Genomic DNA, 24,056 nt, shown 5'->3' with positions numbered 1-24,056 from the left:
AGACATGTGCTCAGCTCGTTATGGGAGAACAAAACGCTCGGCGCTGCCCAAATAAATAAGCAAAGCGTAAACATGACAGCACCGAGACTCTCAAAAATCTATGCTAATTAGCAGCAATAACAACACAGGCGAAGAGTGTATCTATGTATCCGAGAGAATGTATCTCGAACCCATACCATACCCAAACGCAAATGCCCCCAACAACATACATAAGTGCAAAGCCAACAAATCGGCAGGCAGCCAAACACTTGGAATACACTCAAAAACCGAAAAATCACAAAATGTGAATGTTCAGTGAATGGAGAGTGTGGCTAAAAGCAAACATTCGGAAGATCACAGTGAACGGAAAACTTAGAGAGGGAAATCATTAAAATTCAATATATTTCACTTCATAATTGGATTATACCGATTTAAAATAGATCATTATATTAGTTGATAACTCTAGAAATCACTTGTTTTAAAACTTTAAAGACTCTATCCACCTTACCTTGATGTTATCTTTTAAATTACCAACTCACTCTCTTTTAATTTAACAAAAAATAACATTTATATCATGCTTAATTTATTAGAAAAAGACGTTGAGAACTCTATTAATGCCAAAGAAATTTCTCAGCGAGAAATGAATCATAGATCTTCTGCGAGCAAACTTGGTGAATCAAACCTTCATGAAAGGCTTCTTTTGATGACCATCTATGCTCCATCTTTATGTATCAAAGTTCCGTTTCTAATTATTTCCCAAGAAGGCATCTTCCTCACTGCAATCAGCATTCAGCAATTCCATCAATTCCATTGAAAGCAAAACTTTTCGCAAGGCACAACAAGTTCTTTATCAAAAAATGCAAAATTTATCAGCGATAGCCCAGAAAAGATAACTGAAATGTGTGGTGTTCTACAGCAAATATTGCGAGGCGCAGAAATCAATTTCGAATTTGTTGATATTACGGGGCAAGAAAAACAGAAAATAGAAGCCACTACAGTGGATCCACAGATATAGATAGCGGCTACTTGGATGTTCGTACGTCAGTGATTCAGGCAACTTGTCGGGGCCCAAACGAAATCCAAACGGAAACCGAAACCAATTGAGAATACACATTAAGTGAGTGGGTTTCTGAGGAAGGGAAGTGATCGTTTTAGTGGTCCCTAATTGGTATCCCCGTGTCTGTCACACTGTGCAGAAATTGCATAATGCCCAGGCAGAAACCCCCCATCACGTGTCTGGGTCGTCTGGCACCTGACAGAACCACAAAGATACTTCAGTTTGGATTGAACTGGGCGGAGGGAGTTAATGGAGATGATGGGGCTGTGGGCCAGACAGAACAAGAGAAATTGAAAGCCATTAAGTACCTTTAAAAATAAAAGCGGAATACTACTAACCGCATGGCCCACTGGGATGATGCATGGGAGAGCTATATATACATATATGCGCGTGGATATAGGCTGCTTCAATTATTCAAGAGTACACCGAAAGCAGAGACTTGTGACCACAAAAATCAAAGAAATTACGCACGAAAAATATCTTTAAAATGCCATAAGTTGTATATAGATACACAGCCAGCGCAGACTCATCAGATACACAAACACACACGTCGGCCATAAGATACATATAAGCAAACTCTAACTGTGGCAAACTATTTCCGTATTGAGTTCTCTTCTTAATGCCCTGCACTGGGCCATTTTGGGCATATTGCAAAAAAGTTCTTAGAATCAAGCACTTAAAAAATTAAACAATTTAAATGGTTGGAAAATAGTTTCTCGGATTGTATTTGACCTCTAAATACTTTATTTTCCCTTAATGTCTTACATCCTTCATTCCTGAGCATTTATCAACCGAAATTCAAGACAAAAATGTGGTTGTGACATTTAAAAAAATTTATTTTTGAAAGCATATTTTCGTTGGCTTAAATTCCACAAAAAAATTATGTACGGGTTCCAAAAACATTTTCTAATATTTATGGATGCGCCAAATATATTTTCGAACCGAGCGTTTCTTTTCTGCTCGTCGGACTTTATGAGTTTGTTTGGCTTGTGGAAATTGTGGAAATTGCATTGACCTAGAAGTCATATTGTTGTTTTTTCGGTCTCCTCGGTATTTTGATGTCTTTGGAATACCCTGCATTCTGGTTCTGTTTTGGCTTTGCACATTTCTCACCCGCTCTCCGGCTTTCTGCTTCTCCGTATGTATTGTGAGCATGGGCATCGTTATGAATTCCCCGATTTTCCTTTTTGTGTGTATATTTTCAAATACTTGCCACTGTGCATCCGAATCGGGCAGTCTGTAAAAATGTGTGTGAGTGGGAGACTGGGGATCTGGCTCCCGGCTGAGATCGCGGCAAGCCCACGGCCCATTCCTTGTCCGTCGGTCGCCAGCGCCACGAGGAACGGGAAGCGCGATCTTAAAAAATATTTAAAAAATTCTTCACCCCGTGTCCGCTGCTCAAATCGAACATACCCTCGAAACGGGAGCGAAAGTTCAGTATTCAGTATTCAAAACGCAATTTAATTTGGCCAAAACAATTCGAGGCAACCGGAGACAAAGGCGCGATCTCGGCAGCGAAAAATCAACCTGAAAGCATAACGATTTCGGACGCGTGCCAGGCGGTGGGCGGTGGGCGGGGTGGCGTAGACGCCGGCAGCGGCAGCAGCTGCGACGTCGCTGTTTTATATGATTTTCCGCTGGTAGTGCTCGTTTTTATTTTGTATTTTCTTTTTTTCGATTTTGCCGGCTGTCGTCGTGAGCAGAATGCCGCCGGCTCTCGGTTCTGGTTCTCAGTTCAGTTCTGTTTGAGTTTCTGGCGACGAGTGACACACACAGAGGGAACTAGAAATAAACGACACCGAAAAACGAAACAACACTTAGTTGTACTGTAGATTCTGGCTGATTAAGAAACACGAAACACGAAGCACAAGCACTCACTCACACACACATATCTCACACACAAGGAAAACTGCATTAGTTCAGATCGAGCGAAAGTGCTGTAGACGATGCCCAATAACCGCAATCGTAATCGCAATCGCAATCGCAACAAACGCAATCGAAACCAAAACCAAAACCAAAATCAGAATCAGAATCCGAGCCAAAACCAAAACAATCAGCAGCAGGCAGAAGGGGCGGAGGATCGGGAGGAGCAGCAGGATTTCGAGACTCAGATCGCAGTAGCACAATCTTCCTTCTCCGTAGATGATAATGGAAATTCTGGCAGCGTTTCAAATGGGCCAACGGAAAACAGCGAAGAGGTGACGAACACTCTTGAAAAAACCGAAAAAATAGAGGAAATATCCGAGCAACCAGCAACAGTCATCCAACAAGAAGCAGATTTAGGGGCAGAAATGGGTGCCAAAAACTCAAAACACCGCAAGGAAAAGTCCGATAAGCAGGCGTCTAATGGAAAAGCCGAAGAGCAGGTGCGTCCACCTCCCACCATTATAAGAAGGCCACCCGGCAGCCCCCGACAAGCCAAGGTCATAGTTCATCGAATTGTAAGGGAAGAGGACAAGGCCAATGGTACAGCTCCATCTCCAGAGCCACCCAAAGTGGTGGCACCTGAGGAGCAGCCCTTGGAGGTCGAGGATTTAAAGGAGCAGCTACCCGAGGCACATCAGGAAGTTGAAACTAAGGAAGGACAAGAAAATGAACCAAGTCAAAAGGAACTTCCGGAATCTAGTCATCTTTCGGAGGATGCACAGCAGACCAATGTCGAAGTTGAAAAGAGTCAACAAGTTTACGATGAAGTGGACTTCTTACAAGATGGGACCATTGAAAAGAATCAACAAGAAGCGCAACACGATCCAAAGGAACAGGAGCAATATGTGTTGCAACTCGAAAAGGCTATGGAATTTGTAGAAAATGCACATCAGCAACACGTTGCTGCCGTCCAGAGTTATCAAAACCAAAGAGACACGGAGCCAAACGCACAGCAACAGGAGCAAAATGAAGTACAGCTCCTACAGGAATCAACTGAAGCACCTCGGCAACGTGTTGCAGTTCCACAATTCCTTGAGTATCCCAATAAGAAGGAAGAGCAACAGGAACCCATTTTGAATGATGCCCAACAGCAAAATGCAGAGACTGCACCAAAATCCCAAAAGGAGTTCCAAATAAAAGTTGAGTTTGAAGCCGAGGATGCCCCTTCCCAGCAGCCGCCTCCACAGAAGCCCACCTCCAAGGTGATTATCCATCAGATACACCTGGAAACCGCCGACGAAGAGAAAAATGCTAAGCCCACTTTCGAGGAGGTCAGCAGCACTACCGGTTCTCTGGCCGGAACCCTATCTCCACCACCACGTTACTTAGTGGAGTCGCCGAAGAACGTGTCAAGTGGTCAGTTCGCGCGCTTCTCGCGCGATGTGCAAATCCAGGAGCTGGATCTGAACAGCGACTGCAGCTCCGGGGAATTCAATTCCCTGCAGTCGCCGCTGGTTTGCGAAGTAGACTCTGAGTCGGAGGGATCTGTAGTCGTGGGACCGGAACGATCGCCGTCGGATCAGCAGGTGCCGTCCAGCAGCCGAGTGGAGCAGCAGGAGCAGCTGCGCCAGAAACGTGCCCAAAAACGGAACGCTTTGGAGTCGCACTTCCTGCCGCAGTTGCTCAATCCCCGCTACCTGGACAGCATCCTAGAGGAGAACGAATGGAGAAACTCCACTGCCTCCTCTGGCGGAAGCGATCAGACGGGGATCCGCACACCCAAGCTGAACGAGACCTTTCCCAGGAGTCAGTTGGACTTCAGCCGCAGGCACAAGCGGAGGGAGGAGGCGCCGTCGCCTCTTAAGCTCGAAACCAGACTGCTGGAGGACTCCGCCGATCTGGAGAGCTGCACCCGACTGCAGAGCACCCTGTCTCCCCAGTCCGAAGATGCGGAGCTAGTTTACCTGAGCTCCTCGGCCTCCAGCAGTGTCTCTGACCTCATGGAACTAGAACTAGAACAGGCCGCCGCCTTGGCGGAGAGGGCCCTTGTGGACTTGGACACGGATGCCAGCCGGTTGATTGCTCGGCCGGACGATGAGATGAGCAGCACCAGTACCACCACGGCAGACAGGAGCGAGACGGAAGCGGAAACGGAAACAGAGACGGAGAGAGAGGGCGAGCAGAGTCGGGAGAGCACACCTGTTAACGCCAACCCGACGCTCGCCAGTTCGCAGTCTTCGCTGCTGAGCGCCCCAACGCCGACGCCAACGCCGACGCCGACGCCGACGCCCACTCCCGCCGATCGCGAACAATTAGCAAAAGATACAAATGTATCTGGTGGATCGACTGTTAGTTTCGGGGCAGCATCGCCGCTAGCGGCCACGCGCGAGGAGTTCGTTCGCAACATGGACAAAGTGCGCGAGTTGATCGAGATGACGCGGCGCGAACAGGAGCAAGGTGAACTACCGCGATCGCCGTCGCCGCCGCCCGTGCCCCCGCCTCCCGCCTCCGTGCCACCCTACAGTCCCGAGTCCTCCACGTTCCACCTAGCTTCCTTGCAGCTGAAGCGGCAGGAGTCGAACGACTCCCACTGCTCCGACAGCACCACCCACAGCCAATGCACGGCCATCAACCTGGCCAGTCCCCCACCGCCACCCACCGCTCAGCCACCCACACCGCCACTCAGACAAAAGCCCGCACCACCACCCGTACCGCCACCCGTATCACCACCCGCACCACCCACTCCCCAATCAGAGCCAGAGCTTTCAGTTGCAGATTCGGTTGCGAATGCGGATGCAGATGCAGATGCAGGGGTCGACACGGATACGGAAGCCATAAAGAAGCTGCGCCTGCTGTGCACCGAGCAGTTGGCTTCCATGCCCTATGGCGAACAGGTGCTCGAGGAGCTAGCCAGTGTGGCCCAGAACATAGCCGATCAGTCCCAGAGCAAGATGCCCTATCCCATGCCCCAGTTGCCGCACATCAAGGAGCTGCAGTTAAACGCGAATGAGACCAAGTCCACCTCCGCCTGGCTGGGTCTGCCCACCCAGTCCGATCCCCAGGTATTGGTCTGCCTGTCACCCGGCCAGCGGGATTTGGTAAATAACCAGACCCAGCCGGACGACCTGCTGGATGCCCACCAAAAGTTCGTGGAGCGTCGGGGATACCATGAGTTGTCCAAGGCCCAGGTCATCGAGCAGGACCACCAGCAGCAGCAGAGCGAGATGCTCAAGACGGCGGCCATGATGCGCGAGTTGCGCAAGAGCCTCTCGCCGACGGCGCCCCCTGTCCCTCCGCCGCCGGTACCGCTGAAGAGCGCCGAAACGGCGGCCAAGGCGACCGCTCATGAAAACGCCAAGAGAGATGACGCAAGCGAACAAAAGCAGAAGATCACAGAATGCGAATCGTCATCGCTTGAAAATAAACCAAGGCGAGCAGCTGATCTTGGTGCTCAGCAGTCGGCAGAGCACCGCCAGAGCAGCAGCACCACCACCTCCAGCCACAAAGCGACCACAGAGACCATGTCCAGTGACACCGCCAAGTTTCCCACGCTGGACAGCATGGAGAGTGAGCTGGCCAGGATGTTCCCCCAGCACAAGGGCGACATTTTCGAGGAGCAGCGCAAGCGGTTCTCCAACATCGAGTTCCCCAGCCATCAGCCCGTCAGTCAGACCAAGCGGTACTCCAACATCGAGACGAGTAGCTTCGAGTCCAAGAAGCGCTTGGAGAATGGTCAGGTAGTCTACGACGTGAGCACTTCCAGTCATGAGAAGAAGGAGCAGGGCGATCCACCCAAGGACCAGCCCGCACCGCCTGTTCCCCCGCCGCCAATTATGTCAGCAACGAAATTAAACGGCAACACTTTCATTGATGGAGGCGTGGCGCCCAAAAATAGCCAGTCGTCGCGAGAGAACGGTGGTGGCAGTGGCAGCGGCAACGGCAACGGTACGTATGAGGAATTTCGGCAGCCTGCCAAGGCCGCTGCGGATGCTTTTGGAGAGCAGCGGGAGCAGCAGAACGGGCTGGATCAAGACCGCGTGTTCAAGGACTTCGATAGGCTGTCGCAGCAAATGCACGCCGAGCTGCAGAGCACCCGGGAAAAGCGGGAGAAGTCGGCTTCCATGTACGATCTCAGTGGCTTCACCCGACCTGCGACTGGTCATCCGAGACTAGATGAGTTGCAGCAAAGAAGACATGCCCACATGCAGGAGTTGGAAAGGGAAATAGAGCGGTCGGCAAAGTCGCGGCAGGAGCGAATGTCCTCGGTACCGCGACAAATGGAGGCCACACCACCTCGAACTCATGAGATTCCCATTGAGCTGGAGCCCCGCTCTCGACGCGCAGAGTCCCTGTGCAATCTGAATGAGCCACCACCACGTCCGCACACCACCGTGGGTCACTATAACCATCCGGGGGCTCAAGATGACTGGTCTCGGTATGCCAACGATTTGGGATACTCGGAGAACATAGCACGACCCTTTGCCAGGGAGGTGGAGATTTGCTATCAGCGCCAGAATCAGAGAACACCACATGGCATTAGGGCTCCCCGCCTCTCCGCCAGCACCAACGATCTGAGCAGCTCTAGTCAATATAGCTACGATACCTTCAACGCTTACGGAGGCAGGAGGACCCATGCCCCCATGTTGAACCAGGCGCAACAGCAGCAACGACCTCATTACGGCAGTTGTTACTCCATGATCGAGAGGGATCCCAATCCCAGGTACATTAGCACCACCTCGCGAAGGGGCGTGAGTCCAGCACCGCCACCAGTTGCATCTCCGCAGCTGCAGCAGGTGCCACCACCTGCCTACGATCGCCAGCAGAGGAGATCCTCGCTGCCGAGGGAATTGCATGAGCAGCAGCTGAAGTACATACTATCCAAGGAGGAGGAGCTCAAGTTCGAAGTGGAGCGATTGCAGCAGGAGCGCCGTCGCCTAATGGAGGAAATGCAGAGGGCTCCAGTCCTGCCGGCTCCTCAGAGGAGGGAGAGCTACAGGCCCGCCGCCAAGCTGCCAACTCTGAGCGAGGATGAGGTATTCCGGCAGCAAATGGCCGAGGAGTATATGAACAAGTTTGCTGAGCGGGAAGAGCGGCGCCAGCACAAGATCATACGCATATCGAAGATCGAGGATGAGCACGATCACTCCGCTGTGGACAAGACAACCATAAGCGATGAATTCTTGGATCGGGTGCGGGAGCGCCGTCACAAGTTGGCTATGCCGGCGGACAGCGATTGGGAAAGTGGCGCGGAATCACAGCCCCAGCCAGCCGCCCAATCCCAGCCAGAATCGGATGTGGAAGCGCCACCAGTACGCATACTAGAGGGCCAGGCGGAGGCCAATCTCCGCCAGCTGCCACGGCACCTGCGGGAGTTCGCCAAGTTCTCCACCAGCGAACAGTTGCCGGGTGGCGGCCAAATGGAGCGTCACGAGGAACAGGAGCGCAGGGAGGAGGCCACCGACAATGCGCACAGCAGTGCCACCAAGAAGACGAGCATCGTGAAGACGTACAAGGTTTCCAGGCTACCGCCTTCCGTCCAGGGTGAGTTTCCCGCCCAGTTTTCCGGGGGAAATCGCGGCCGACTCTACCGCGAACGCTCGCAAACGGCGCGGCTCGTGAGTCATAACATCCCCCTGGAACTAACCAGTAACCACAGCTCATCGCCTGACTCCGACTCCCATCCCGGTTGTGGTTCGTCCCCAGCTAAAGGTTCCTCCACCCTCTACCCATCCTCTATCCCATCCCTAGTACAATCTCCTACCCCAGCACCACCGCCACCCACTGAACCATTGAATCCCTCATCCAGCACCGCTGGCGGCATCTTGGGCACGGCCTTGTTGCTGGGCTTATCCCTGCTGACCGCTTGGAACAAGTTCAGTTAGTTCATCTCTCCCACACACTCCTAAGTTGATCCACACATTTCAATCAAACTTGATCTTAAAAGGTATCGACATGAAACCATACCAAAATTCCATCCGTTAAAATCAAGTTGGTAGTAATCCATTATCTGGTTGTTGGCCATCTCGCTCATATACTCATATACCGTAGCTACTTGGTGTTGTCCTATCTCTCTCTTTTGTATATCTCTACCTCTCTCTTCTGATTGTTCATTGTGCGCGAATTGCTCCTCCTTCCTCCACACAGACGAGGCCACAGAAACAGAAACCAGGAACACCACAATCCATCCGATAAATCGCTCCAGCGATCCCCAGCCGGGAAAATTCGGGGCCGGCTTGAACGAGTTTTTCGCAGGCTCCCCCTTCCGGGCGAAAATCCACGAAGAGTTCGACAAGTACTGGCGAAACTTCGAGCACTCCGCCTCGAACACCTTCTAGGGCCATCCTGAACCACAAACCGAATGCTTTGACCCCTAACCCTTGACCCGACCCCTTTCGAGCCCCTTCCCCTGCAGCTGCATGCAGCATCCCCACTCTCAGCCCATGTTATATAATCAAATATAAACAAGTTACGTATTTGTCCAAATTGCGTTTGTGAAACTTTGTTAAATGTTCAAAACATTGAAAATAATCTTAAAGCATTAGCAATAAAGCGAAACCGAAAATTATATTTAGTGTTGTTTAATGTTTAATAAACGAAATTATTTGATTAACCACAAATTGTTTACTTGATTTGAGTATTTTCGTTGCATTCATTCGATATTCGTTGTATATATTCCGCATGCGATTCCTTTTAGTTGTGTGATCTGTCCCGCAAGAGAGAGACGATGTGCTTGAAAAAACAACTAATCCATATTTGTGTGTAGTGTACAGATATTTGCAGACGATGGGGTTGAGAAATATCAGACATGCGTAAACAAAATGCTTGGGAAACAAATGCCAGATCTGTTAACGATCGACTCATCGTTTTGGGAAACATTTCGAATTTGAATAAACCAAACAAGCTGTTAATCAAGAGCTAAAACGATATTTTAATACCCTCACTGCCTTAAGTATTAGAGGTTATCTCAATATGTATGCAGCTTATCCTTTCCATTATCCTTATTCTCTTCATCACTTTATGACTTTTATTTAATTTAAGCTGCCTGATATTTCCACAACTTACCACATATAATTGTCTTATCTTAGGCTTAAGTCTAGATAATAAATCATTTGGCTTTGTAATCCGCAAACATTCGCTTAAGACTCAAAAGCTCAAATGCCCAAGGGCTTAATGCGGCTTAACCCTTTCGCGGCTTTATAAAACCCCCTTCCACCCCCTCGTGTCGACTTATCTGCCCCTCAAGAATTGCAATCAAGCTCAAGAAACGAGAACAAAGTAAGGAAAAGACAAGCGAAATTGCGATTAAGCGGAAATTTTAAATTAATTCCATTCAATTGCATGGACGCAAAGTGCAGTCCGACAGACGATCCGTTTGTTTAAAAGAGAATTACGGAATCGGGGGCAATTGGGCTAGAGCGTCTACACAGAGAAAAATACCTATAGTTGTTATCATCAATTAGAAAATAGTGACCAATTGGTGACAGTCAATTTTGGAAATAATAAAACAATGTGGATAGTTTTCTAATCATTTTATAAAAGAAGATACAAAGACTTAAATTCTAAATCCTGTTATTGGGATAAAAAATCTTAAAATGGGTTCTCTACAAAATATAAGTGCGGTTATTCTTGTCCATGGCTTTCTATGCTTTAATCGAAGATATGGAAATTCGAATAGAATTATTTTATTCATGTGAATTTAAATTTATATTAAAAAGAAAAACAATATTTATAGTTACATTGCATTTAAAAGTGGAATGTTATTTTATCTGGTTTTACACGTAAATAACGAAGTTCAAAGATAGATTGCAACGATTTTTCTCTGTGTGCAAGCGAATGTGCATGCTGAAATTGGAACGGGCAGGGGCGACGATCGGACTCCGCTAGATGGCGAAGATCTAACCGAATGCTATCGTTCAGACAGAGCCAGCGCAACCGAGGAGGCGAACTCAGCGGCAACGGGAATGGGTGTCCGGCTGCGACCACGCCCACCCAAGCAGACGCGCTTCCTCCTTAACGCGCAGCAGCTGCAGCAGCAGAGGCAGCGGCGCAGCTGGTCGGAAAGCGATCTTCTCAAGGAGATCGACAGCGAACTGCAGCTGGCCAAGGGCTTCCTCTACGCGAATGGTGTGTCAGAAAACCCCAGAACGCCTCTCCACCCCCCGCTTTCGATCCACGCTCCCCGCCATCCGCCCCTGTGTCTAATTGTTTAACCCCTTCACGATATCTGTGCAATTATGTTAAGTTTATTGTTAGCGAAACCCACTCTAAACATTGTGAACTTTGCAGTTTGCTAGCCTGCCTGAAAGTAGGCAACTAAGTTCGCCAGTTTTGTTTCAGCACATTGCGTATACGCCGTGAAGGCTTCTCCTTGGTCACTTGCCACACTCGCCTACACATTTACACATGTACACACACCTCTAGATATTTATCTTTTTATCTTTATCTGCACTGTGTCCATAATTTATGACCCACTTGAGTCGAAGATCTCTCGCATTCAATGCCCAGAAGATCGCTCTTCTTGGCTTCCTCTCCTGCCACTGTCTCTGTTTACGAAAGCATAAAAAATAGTTGTTTATACTGGGCGAAACGGAAAGAAATACGAATTTTTCATCTGAGAACGAGAACGTTCAACAAATTTGTTGTCTTGCGCTCGCACACAAATTGAGATTTTTCGGCTGGGTTCTGGCTAACGAAAGTCCAAGCAACCTGCCCGAAAATTCAACCGTTTCGTAGTCGTAGTCGTCGTCGTGTTAAAGTCGTGTGAGCAACGCGAAGGCGCGTCAGAAAACAGAAAATAGAAAATATAGAAAAGTCCGAAGTCGGAAATTTGAATTTGAATTCAAAAAAGAAGTCGCTTCTATATTTCCACAGCACAAATGGGGCAGGGTTAGTTGAGTGTTTTGTGTTCGAATTTGTTTGTGTGCCTCCCAAACGTGTTGCCACTTCCGCAGTGAAAGTATCGTAAAGATACCAAGATGCACGAGCTGCACACGAAGTGAAGTGTATAAAGTGAGAAGTATTCCGATCAAACCCGCCGTTCTGGCCATTTGCAATTCAATTTTTGCAGAGCACACACAAAGCACGGCGGGCACCGCGATGTTTGCACCCAAATTCAAGGCGCGCGCGCCACCAGGTTCAGGTAAATTGTATCTGGCGGATGCGCTTGCATCCTGCAGATGCATTCACGACAAGTGTGACAAATGGCCAACATGACGTTTTCAGTGGGTTGTCTTTGATGATTCGCTGGCGAAGCCGACGAAGACTTGAGTTGGGTAGCTCTTTCGTCGCGATTTCCAAGTTTTCCCGTCAACTTTCCACCTTTCGACTTATTCATTTTCAAATTTATTGCTCGTATTTATAGATCATTTTTTGTGTTCGCTCTTTCATTTTGGTTTTTTTTTCAGTTGGGCTGAACTTGATTTTGCCTTTGGCAGTTGCGATTGTTTATTTTAAATATTTCACATTAGTTCATGTTAATTGTGCACACACCAAAAATTTCCACATGATTTAGGGAAACATTTTGGAAAATCCAAACTGGAACGAGGTGCGCCATTGCTAAATATACGGCATGACGTAAAATCCGAGGGAGAAAATGCTGTATATTTATTACAATATTTGCAATGTTCCCAATTGTTGTTCGCTATTCGTGCTAGACGCCCACGCGGATGCCTTTTTTTTTACAGTCTCCAATAAAAACGCCTGCTAAATAAGATCAACACGGAGAGCAGAGTACTCTGCCATGTCGCCATCAAGATCCATTTGATGTTTTTTTGGCCAGGTCCGTTGGCTCTTCCATTCAGCAGAATCCGCCGTGGGCCATAAAACCCCTTTGAGGATTTAAGGGGGCGTAGGCAAATCCATCAAACTTTCATTCCTTGATTGGCGTCATCTGATGGCATTATCTATGCTTACGAAATTTCGATCTGCTACAAATTTATTTAAAGCATTAATTTGTATGCTGTTATTTTTAACATTTTCCCCATTCTCTTTTTTTTGTCGGTTCAGACTTTTTTTTTTGCCATGCCGAAGATTGAAAAATATAAATTTGAAGACTTTTAGTGAGTGAAAATAATTTATAGTTTGGTATAAATTCAGTTGAACTTGCACAAAACGATTCCTTTGCCTTCGCTGCTGGCCGGGAATTGGCGATTTAATTCTGTTTGATGACGTTGCCATCGTTGGGATTATCAATCTGCTGAAAAGAGATCTTAATAATAGCGATCGGAATGGAATTCATGAGTGAATAGGTGGGCAGATGAATAAATATACAGATCGTGCACAAGGTGCTGGAATCCGGCTATAATTATGTGTACCATTTTATAGCTATATTACTTCATAGAGCTTGGGAAAATAATAAATCAAAGATAAATCTTGTCTTCTATATATTTAGTATTTTCCTAATGCTGATAATAAAACTAGAACCATTTCATAAAATATAATGTGTCTTTAAAAATCAAATAAAGTAGACGATTTCACTTCCCTAATCTCATGGCCCATTATGCGGCTTCCAACTAGGGCTTTTCCAATCATTTCCCAATGAACTGCAGATGTGCACTCCATAAATAATCCCAAGTGGAGGAGTTCCCGCCTTATCCACGAGCCACATACAGACGTACTGCCCAGAATTCCACATAAATCAATTCAGGAAATGCTCTTAATTTGCCAGAGCCAGCCGCACCCAAGTCCATTCCCATACCCATGTCCAATTGACAGGTCGCACTCTGACTCGGAACTCCCGATGCGAACTCCCGTTTCCAATCCGTGACAGGTTGCCCAGATCCCCCGGCCACTCCTCCTGAACTATTTTCTCCATCACCTTTTGTGTGAAATTTACAAGGCCGCAGCGAGCATATGGGTTCCGCTATTGAAAAAGCATTTTACAAACTATCCAGAGTTAAAATTAAATGGTTCCCTCATTCCTGCAATGATTCAAGCACTGAGAAAAGTGGAGGACTGGCTTCGGGATTTAATATCTCTGATTAAGTTAAATTTTTTTCGAAGTTTATAAGGAATGAATGAAATATGGTCACGTCGAAGTGATATGTTGTAATGGAAAACTATTGCACTCGATTCGAGAATTCAAATCTGTCCTTTAGGATATTTTGTGTTCAGTGCAGTCCCATTAGTGTTGTTTTCCAATTGGTTCTTATGCGCAAATCGATAAATTTGAAATGAATTGCCCCGAACAACGAAAGCCAGCGAAATGCGGCTTCTGCTCGACTGCGGGCGCTCCTTAGCGGGTGTGTCGCGCTCTCAAGTGCCACTATTAACATTTTTCCAAGCGAATTTTCGAATTTTCCGACTGATTTGTTCTAAAGCAGCAGCAGTAGTAGCGTCAGTGGCCACCGGAAGTGCCGAGCCAAGTCAAGCCAAACCAATCGAGTTGGCTTTGTGTTTGGCTTTGCTTTTTGTTTTGGGTTTGCTTTTTGTCTGGCTTTGCCGAAGAGTTGTTTTGCTGTTTTGATGATTCGATGTTTTGTTTGTGACTTTTGTAGCTGCTTCACTGTACTCCGGCGCACACACTTCCGTTCCATTTCGCATTGCACGCATAATTGGCGTTTTCCCCTCGAGGTTCCCCTGTCTCCGGTTGATCGAGCACCGAGCAGCCAGAATGGTAATTGATCTGCTATTTGGGGACTGCGGCTATGGGGCGGGGGCTCCTCCCGTAGCCAAAACTGGGTGTGTTGCTTGGCTCTTGCCTTTGTTTCTCCCTGCCCATAGCCATTCCCATTCCCATTCCGAATCTGAATCCGATTCCGAATCCATCCCCATTCCCGGGCTTTTAGCTCTGCTCGACGCTGGCGAGTCACGCAAAATTCAGTTCGCCTCGAGCCGTGCGCGGAGTCAGCAACTCAATCAGCAAATCGCTCTTGAAATCCAAATCGGTGGACCATCCGTATCCATATCCGTATCCGTATCCGTATCCGTATCCGTATCCGTATCGGTGTCCATTTCGGTGTCCGTAGTCGTATCGTGGAGTCTGCTCAGGTAAATCCCTCAGATTTAAGCGACTAATCTGAGTGACTCAGAGGATCTCAGTGTGTGCGAGTTTGATTGACATTTGCAAGCAGAAAGTTCCTTTTGATTCGATTGTATAATTCAATTAAGTGCTGATTGAATAAAGACGTCAGCGCGCCCACATACGAAACACCAGCATCAGCACCACCTCACCACCCCCCCTAACAGTTTCCACCAACACCCACCACCCCTGTGAAACCCAAGAAATCCGCTAACGAATTTAGAGGCAGCACCACTGCTCCTCGGCAAAATGCGTGTCAATGTCTCGAAGGCAATGCGCCTAGGGCATCGCTGTATCTATGTATGTGTATCTGAGTCGGTAAATGTGTCTGTGATCTCGCGGTGTTTGTTTCTGGTTCTTGTTTTTTACAGGTGGCAAATAAATCTGTAGAACGAAAGTTCTTGGCTAGAGCCAATGCAAAGCTGCACAGACATCGCGAGGGTTAGTTGACAATAAACAAGATAATGCTGGCTAAGAAAGCTCACATTTGAATGCAATTTGTTCCAATTATGCAAAAGACTAGACGACATTCTTGTGCGGATTAAATTGGTTAAATACCGGTCAAAATGGATGATATGTGAACACAAATCGCATTTATCATATTTAGGTTTCACAAATCCGAATGGTTTAATGCGGTAATCCAGTTTCTTAAAGCTTTAAATGGATTATCACCATTATGATATAAAATAATAATTGTTTTGAGCGTTTCCTAGTTTTGTTGGTTATAAGAACTAGAGTCGATATTTTCACTAGGGCACAGAAGGAAGGTTTTCAGTGTAATGGGAACCTCAGTATCACACCTCGCCCAGTTCTTTAACGGTCGGGAATATAAATTTATTTTATTTTCCTGCATGTGTGTGTGTTTTGTGAATGCTAAACATGCGCCAAATGCGATGACTCATTCCATCCGTGTGAGAGGAGCGTCAGTGTGCGTATCTGTGTGTGTGTTTGTGTGAGTGTGCCTATGTGTGTTGGCCAAATTTTGAATGGCTGCCAAATGGAGGCTTCCTCGGTCGCCGTCGTATTAATTATGGCTGTTCCCCGTCGCTGTGTTTGTTTGTCAATTTGTCTCCGCTCGGCTTGTTGACTGCCCGAAAAGCTATTTTCGAGTAGATCTGCGGTTTAAGCATAGCCAGCCAGCATAAACTTGTTGACAAGTGTAAATGTCGGGGCTGAAAACTCAATCTCTGAACTCGCCGGCGCCCCTGAAAATGTCACCAGCCACATGAAAGACCAAAGACCACCGCCCACACTAGCTCACCCTTTAAAAAAACTTTCGACAGGCGTGTGGACACCTTACGGTTCCAGCGGCGATCTAAATCAATCGGGCACCACATCCGCCACGCCCCCGCCCCCGCCGCCGCCCTCGCTGCCCGTTTGGACGCCACAACCGTCACCGGTGCTAAGCGGCCGCAAGGAGTTCCGTCCGGTCCGTTTCGAGTCCCCCACTCTGCCGCGTCGCTACACGGCGCAGCAGCACCAACAACAGCAACAGAAGACGACGACTACAATCCCGCCGTGGTCCAGTACGGAGAACGGAGCAGGTGCCCCACCACCCACCGCACCAGCCTCCCTCAACTCCGTGAACTCCAACTCGGACTACGCCGAAACCGACTGCTCCGGACACTTCGGTCCCGTGGCGCCCAGTGCCAGTGTCTCCGACAAGATCAGAAGTACTATATGCATTTCGCTCCCTGTCCTTTCAGTACTTAGTCAGGTCCTTATCCAATACTCAAAGAAACTGAATTACTTAATAATAATTATTTTATACTGGGGAAAGAGTCTTTGAGATACTTTTTCTGATAAAACGTGAAATATCATTCTCAACGTCACTATTTTCTGTTTTCCGAAACGATCACATTTGTTTCACTAAATATTATGGGTTTTCTATTTTGGTACAACTAAATATCGATTACCTTTTGATATTTTGGTGCGCATTGTTTGTATATAGCTGAGATCATTATTGCTATTATATCAAATTTCCTATATATAGGTTTCCCATTCGTATCGCTCAAATGTGATTTGTGTATGAAATTAAGAATTCTTTAATGGTGCAATTCTAAATTGTAGAAACATATATTAGTGGGTCGGAGCACCGTTATCTTTGAGCGTTGGAAAAAGTCGACTTCTACGACTATGTCTTACTGCCACCCTCCCCATTTTCTGCCCCAAAACTCTCTCGATTTCGCTAACGATTTACCGTCGTCTACCGCCCCGAAAAGCATTCGAACGCTCTTCGTCCAACTCGGAGTTGCAGAGGCCGTTTGTGCGGCGCCAGCTGTCCGACGCCAGTCCTCCAGCCTACAGGCCCAATGAAGTCAGTAAGTATAGCCGATGGGGGTAGGGCAAGTGACCAGGTGAAGCGAGCTCATGTCGACGCACAACACTGAATGTAGCTGTGATGTTTGTGTCCCCGTTTAACCCTTAAACCTAAAACAATAAACCGATGATCCGAGCGCCCCTAGACCTCCAAACACTAACCAAACTCCATCTGCGGTTTCCAGTCTACAAAGTGAAGCACGAGTATATGAGCGAACCGGAGACGGGCAGCGATCGTCCCCGGAAAATGGCACAGTTAGGGCGAAGGCAGTACGACGGCATCGGTCCGGTGACCAACGATGGAATGCCCATCATCCTGAGATCGGTAAAGGAAGCCCCATTCACTGGGGCAAGTCGGGGGTTTTGAACTCGAAGTGAGACGAATTGATACGAGTATTGTTCCTTATCCTTATCCACATGCAGGAGGTCAAGGAGCCGCATCAGCATGAGTGGTACAAGCGTCTCTATCAGACGATTCACAAGCAGAAGAATGGCGGTAAATGTCACTCACTATTCCCTTGGTCTGAAGCATTCAAATCCCCTAGTACACCACAGCCCCCATTCCCATTCCCATCCCAGCTCATTCCCACTCCCCAAAAATGTCAATTCCCCAATCCTTTTAATGCTTCAGTCTGATCAGATCTCCGACTCATCGTTTCGGTGTCTTCTCGTTTCTCCTTTCTCATTTCCCCATTCGCTTTCGCCTCAAGATGATTTCGTGATTCGCTACAAGTGTCCCAGAGGTGATTCTTTGTTCTTTGATCTATAAACTATGCTATCCCCCAGTAGCTCCTCCCTTTTAGTAGCCCGCTTTTGCCTGTACATATAGACAGGGTCTAGACACCTTGACACCTCTAACCTTTAACACATAGAGGGCTTCATTCTATTTTGGTTATATTTTGTTTACATGCATGCTGTATTATTTGGTTTACCTACATATGAGTTCTCCCATGTTCCCGTGTCTAGATCATTGACAATTCGGAAGCTTCTACTAAATTTCACGACTAACCTAGTCTAAGGCCTAACTCACCAAACGAAAAACCACCAAACAACGCTAACATCATGTCCGCCAGTACACCACCAAGACGAAGTAATGATTATGTGAAGTAGAGCTTGAGAAACCGCTTTGTGCTTGTACAACTGAATACTTACCCCGACTAATCAGTTCTTCTATCTCCGGTCAGCTCGTCCGTCGTACAAGAGCAACGGATACGTCTCAGAGCCCGAACCCAACTACGATTCGGATTACTCCACGGTGAGGTACCGCACCCAGAATCCGCACCGCGTTCAGTCCGTCTCCTCGGCTGTCAATGTGCGCAACCTTACTCAGGACGAGAAGTGAGTCACTACGAGTATATTTTTAATGGACCTTACTAATCGATTACCTGCCTATTACGTTGCAGGTTGTATGGTACTATGCCACATCCCATAAAATCAGCGCAAAGCTCGTATAAGAATCAGCCAGGTCGCATCGAGAACTATACAACAGGTCATTCATCTGTTTCCGAAAAGGAAAAGAAGGAGGTAAGTCCCAGTTACGAGAACATTCACATTACCTCTTCATCAGTGTGACCGAAATGCCCACCATTTTGGGACAATTCACTTCACCACCATCATTTTTAACCCACGCAAAGCAATCAGTCGTATTTGCTCACTGGAACTACTTTACTGGCCTTGTCCGCTGCACCGATCACTATTAGCTTATTGCCCAGCTCATCTACACTGCCACGATAATACCCATCAAGCCCTTATCGGGGCTATAACCATGAAGCATTCACATTCACCACCCATAATCTGTCATTCAGATCGCCTCAAATATTCTAACTCACAGCAATTATTCTATTCACAATTCTAGTGGTGGGACGAAGTGATGGACATCTTTAACGGGGTATGATCTCTACTATATTATCTAGATTTAGTCTTAGTTAATTTACCTTCCGATTGAGCTACTCGAGACCGTTTTCCGTTGTCTAACGAGAACTAAACCGTTTCCAACTGTTTGCTTACTCTTATATCTTTCCTTGCCTACCATTTACCGCCTACCAAAATGCCTGATCCATATCCTTCGCAAAGTGGCTTAGGGAGCATACTCGCATCCCGCGTATTATTATAGAGTTCGTCGACGAATTCGACGGCATCGGAGTAAGTTTCCCCGGACAGAATATCCATCGATCTGTCAGATAAATGAAAGCGAGGCAGGAATCATTGCAAAAGGCACCAGAACTACTAATAGAAGCCTCTCGACCAGTTTTATCCTTGTGTCTAAAGTAATGCTTATTCATATACTTTCTCTTTTCCTCCAATAGAATCTAGAACAATCGAAACTATCGCCATTGTACACTGAAGGTAACTTGTCCAGGTAAGCAATCTAGCTAGAACTTTATATGATTTCATGATATAACCTCCATTCTTTCCTATCTTTCCAGAGCTTTGGCCAAGGAATCCGGGTATACTAGCGATTCCAATCTGGTCTTCCGCAAGAAGGAGGTACCAGTGAGCAGTCCCCTTAGCCCCGTTGAACAAAAGCAGGCTTACAAGAGTCTCCAGGCAGGCGGAGAACCTCCCCTGCTCGGCTTCCGCAAACCAGCGCCCGAGAAACCCCGTGGTAAGTGGCATACATACTTCGCTGGGCTTTGGGTTAGTTTTTGCCGTAGCTCTAATCTTATACTTAACATAGTCGTAAGTCGCTGGGCTATCTACTCACTAATCCTGCAAACGGTGTTGGTTCCAAGGTCTATCTTTTTACACCAAACTATTTAAGACTTTAACCTCTTTGCCACCTATTGCCCTGGTTGTATCTCCATCACCCACAATCACTGCTCACCTGAAGTTGTATTTGTCTGCCCCTAAAGAGGCGGGCTCCACCTAAAAGAAAAAAACAAGTTAAAATAAAATAGCACCACCGTTTATGGCACTGTCACAGGCACCACCGAAACAACAGAAGCCACCGGCTAATCTCAAATCCGTTTTAATGCCATCCGCAAGAAATTTTGGAGGAGTTCGAATTCATACAGATCACACCCACGCTCACAAAGATTCGTGTCAGTACCAAGGAGCTGGAAGAAGGAGTGGAGCCCCTGAGAAAAGCAGCAGCACCACAGCCTCCGCCACCACCACCACCTCCACCTCCTCAATCCTTGACCACGAGAAGAGACAAGAAGCCCGTGAAGATGTTCTCTCAGCTTTCGAAGAATCTGCCCTCGTTCATTCCGTTGAGCAAGAAGCAGCAAGTGTCCCAACAGGATGACCCACCTCCAAGACCGCCCCACAGAAAGTCGAGCTGCACGAAGAGCACGGTGCGAGTCCTAAGCTCCGCCTCCAAGTCCAGGCATGATCAGTGCTTCCAACCGCCGACTGGAACTGCCCCTGGGGTATCTACCATCACCCTGCGGAAGGTGGCCACTTCGAGTTGTTCCCGTCGTGAGCCCATTTGCCGATCGAAGTCGGCGGGAGCGGTGTCCACTCTTTTGCAAACTCTGACGGCCACCAAGGAGACCCGACTCACCCGTCGGGTCCAGCAGCCGCAGCAGCAATCGCGTTTGAGGTCGTCGAGTCCTAGTAGGCGCCCCGCTCGTCTTCTGGCCCTTCGGCATTCCAGCCGAAGTCCAGTGGCCTTTGGTAGAAGCATATCGAAGGAAAGAAGCTTCGCCGAGGAAAAAAAGCGGCTGGAGAACACGCTGCCAGCTAATCGCACCAACTTTGAGGCCAGTACCAATATACTAAGGGACCCCTCCTTGAAATCCCCCCAAGAGGTGAGGGAGGCAGTGCGTTCGTATGCGACCTCGCGCAGCAAGTCCTTGCCACGACTTCGTCATACTACAGTGAGCACTACCACAAGGCAGACCATGTGCTTCCCGCAGGTGCGACCCCAGACGCTTTTGGATTGCGGAACTCGGTCGCTGAGGAAGTCGAAAACAGGAAAGGGCCAAGAAAAGAACGCATCGAATGACAGCTTGCCGAGGAGTAACTCCACCTTTTCCATTGACTCTATGGTGCGTCAGGAAATTGTGCCCATAGCACCACCCAAGACATATGTTGGGAGGTCCAGAGGATCACTTTCTAAGGCGCTGGTTCCACTCCAGAGCAGTCGAAGCGAAGGTCACGTGCCAAGGAAGCGTCAGTCTGGGAAAGTTACCACTAAGCCACCTCCACCAGTTACTGTCCACTCCTACAGCGAGTCAGTGAGGGAGAAGACCAACTTTTGGAACGACTACAACGCCAAGCAGGCCATGTCCTTGCCGCAGGAGTACAAGTTCTGTCCGGAGGATGTGTGCGATTTCGAGAGTCATACGATCCAGCAACCGTGTATCGAGGACCTTGTGTGGAAATACGAGGGCAAGGAGCAGCGTCCTCCGAAACAAGTGACCGTAACGGACATCGCTCGTCCTCAATCACCACAATTAGGCCAGGAGCGTCGCTTTTCGCCCACTCGAGAGGTAAGGGTGCCCCAAATCAGCCGGGAGGTGCGTTCGCCATCTCGTCGACGCATCGATAGCCTGCGTTCCAAGGACAAAGAGCAGTCCTTGGCCAGGGCTAGCAGCCTTAGCAGCGCAGATGAGCGCAAGAGAGCTACTCCAGCTCCTTCGAATGGACTCTACCAATGCGGAGAGCTTGCCCACAGTGCCACTTCGTTGACTCACCTGGAACGTCACAGTCCCAGCTGTCGGTATCGTAACAATTGTGAGCGTTTCACCGAATTGAATCGCTTCTACAGCACTTTGGAGCGAGTGGGTCAGCTGGAGAGGGCCACGTCCTCCAGCAGCTTCCATCCCTTGAGGAAGGATGCTGAACACCTGGACTTTGATGAGTGGCGCCGGGTGCGACTTCATGAACGCGCTGAAAAGGAGCTGCAATATTTAGTTGGAAAGCTACAAGATGACCAAAAGCAAAGGGATCTTCACTTCCGTTCAAAAGACGTAGACTCCATTAAGTGGCGTCAGGAGGCCGACCAATCACTGGTTGCCAAGAAGAAGTCTGTGGAGGATCTGCGCGAAAACTTTGAGCAGCTGAATCTCCTCAGACAGCAGCAGCAGTTCCAGTCGGAGCCAGTTCATCGCCATTGGAGACGCAACACGGTGGCTGATCTGGCCTGCAGTCTGGAGCACCAGGCCTCGGCTGAACCCGAAATGGAGCGTCACTTGGACAACGACTTAGTGAGCACTTTGTCCAAGGATCAGATTAAGAAGATAACCCAGCAGCTGAACGAGATCTACTCGGGGAATCGCCAGGCTCCTGCCGTCGAAGAGCAGTATGTCGTAACCGTGGAAAAGGGCTCGCGTCCAAATGGTCTGAAGGTACGTTGCAACTCCACCATCTCCAAGGATCAGCTACTGGGACCAGTTCAACGTAAGCGAGATGAACAGCAATCAAACCAGTCATTGCCTCGCTCCACTCGCAGTCAATCTCCGGTGGTGGTGGCACGGGAAACACGTGGCGCCATTGCAGCCAAGAATGCTGAGTTGACCTTGACGAAACCGCCGGATGTGCCACCTAGACCAAAGCCCACGCCAAGTCAGGAGGTTAAGAGCAAGCCACCGCCAAAGGCGGAACTGAAAGTTGAAACTCGCGAGCCGGCCGAAGACATAAGCCACAAGATACAGTACTTCGAGGATCGCCAGTTCGATGAGCCGCCCAAGACCATTTACCACGCTCGCGAAGATTCCTCGCCGGACGAAGCTGAGGTTATGCGACTCATCAATCAAAACATGCAGGAACGTCAGAGAGCCAGGCAACTTCATCACCACCAGGAGCTGAGTAACTCCCTGACCGATTTGAGCGGCGTGTTTGGGGAGCGTCCTGCGGCCCGGGTAAATTTTCACTTGCACAGCCCGCCCGACCGTCCGCCCGACGATACCGAGCTTATCAGCTTTGGGAACGGATCACCGGATCACGGAGACGGCAGTCTTGAGCTCTACTCGGACTCCTACTACCGCTCCCGCAGTCTGTCGCCCCAGTCGCAGGCCTCCGCCTGCTCCAGCTCCTACTTGCAGAGGGTGTACACCGGCGAGGTGCGGAAGATGCGTCAGCACTTCGAGAGCATTCAGCAGTCCGGCGAACCATCCCGGGAGCCATCCAATGAGCGGCGTGATTTTTTTGGGCTTAGCTCGCTGCGGAGGGCGCGCAGCGATCCCGAAATGAGTGCGGGATCCAAAGACGCCCCGGACACCGTTACGGAGGCGGTGTCGAAGGAGGATGTGCCCCGGTTAACCCACAAATTCGAGTTGAGGGCAGCCACGCCATCGCCGGAACGAGGAAGAAGGCGTCTGCGAAGCGCCCAGAATCGTCTAATGCCCCACATCGATATCATCAGCAAGACAGCGGCCTTGAAAAGAGAACTACCCATTCCCGTTCGATCGAGTCCCACGAGGAGCGTTAGCAGCAACAGCCATTGCTTCGAGCGTCTGAGGATGCGCTACGAGTCACCGGAGCCGCAGACCCAGAGCTATTTGTCCACCTCGCATCCGGATATGCGGGATGTCCACGACATATCGCCTCACCTGAGCGCCGACTGGGTGGCTCACAAGCACCCAAAACCGACGAAGCCCAAGGACCTGCCCAAGAAGCCACAAAGAGTGGTGAGGGCGAGCTCCACATCACCACCCCGACCAGCAAGGTCGCATAACCACCAGTTGAGCTCCCGGCTAACCAGCTGCATGAAGGACATCTTCGCCAACCAGAAGTTCGATCCCAACAAGCATCGTCCCAAGGCCAGATATGTGCCCGATGGAGCCGAGAACGGCAATCAGAAATCCAAGGATAGTGGCACCTTAGAGCGCCTCAAGAAGACTGCCGTGGTGACCTTTAAAGGTGATTATT

At 48.7% G+C, this 24,056-nt stretch overlaps 1 protein-coding gene across 24 annotated transcripts in view; it reads left to right on the top strand.

The window, feature by feature from the left end:
- LOC122626311 (sorbin and SH3 domain-containing protein 1) overlaps positions 1–24,056 on the top strand; it is a 35,179-nt gene that overhangs the window by 4,582 nt on the left and 6,541 nt on the right. For 2 of the 24 annotated variants that reach the window (XM_043806558.1, XM_043806523.1), the window contains exons 1-12: positions 604–8,443; positions 10,820–11,026; positions 16,205–16,594; positions 17,144–17,242; positions 17,426–17,565; positions 17,664–17,736; positions 17,951–17,983; positions 18,425–18,578; positions 18,644–18,764; positions 19,096–19,128; positions 19,547–19,599; positions 19,667–19,845. In XM_043806558.1, coding sequence (XP_043662493.1) covers positions 2,983–8,443; positions 10,820–11,026; positions 16,205–16,594; positions 17,144–17,242; positions 17,426–17,565; positions 17,664–17,736; positions 17,951–17,983; positions 18,425–18,578; positions 18,644–18,764; positions 19,096–19,128; positions 19,547–19,599; positions 19,667–19,845 — 6,943 coding nt within the window. In that variant the 5' untranslated portion in view covers positions 604–2,982. Of the gene's footprint in view, positions 1–585; positions 8,444–9,046; positions 9,962–10,819; positions 11,027–11,632; positions 11,789–11,969; positions 12,042–16,204; positions 16,595–17,143; positions 17,243–17,425; positions 17,566–17,663; positions 17,737–17,950; positions 17,984–18,424; positions 18,579–18,643; positions 18,765–19,095; positions 19,129–19,546; positions 19,600–19,666; positions 19,846–20,225; positions 24,048–24,056 lie in introns of those variants that run through there. The other 22 variants (XM_043806679.1, XM_043806670.1, XM_043806615.1 and 19 more) reach the window with 19 other exon arrangements.

The sequence above is a fragment of the Drosophila teissieri genome, chromosome 2L (genome assembly GCF_016746235.2).
Source record: "Drosophila teissieri strain GT53w chromosome 2L, Prin_Dtei_1.1, whole genome shotgun sequence".
In the NCBI taxonomy this organism is placed as follows: Eukaryota; Metazoa; Arthropoda; class Insecta; order Diptera; family Drosophilidae; genus Drosophila; species Drosophila teissieri.
Note: the sequence above shows the minus strand (reverse complement) of the source record. Positions and strands in the feature narration are given on the sequence as shown.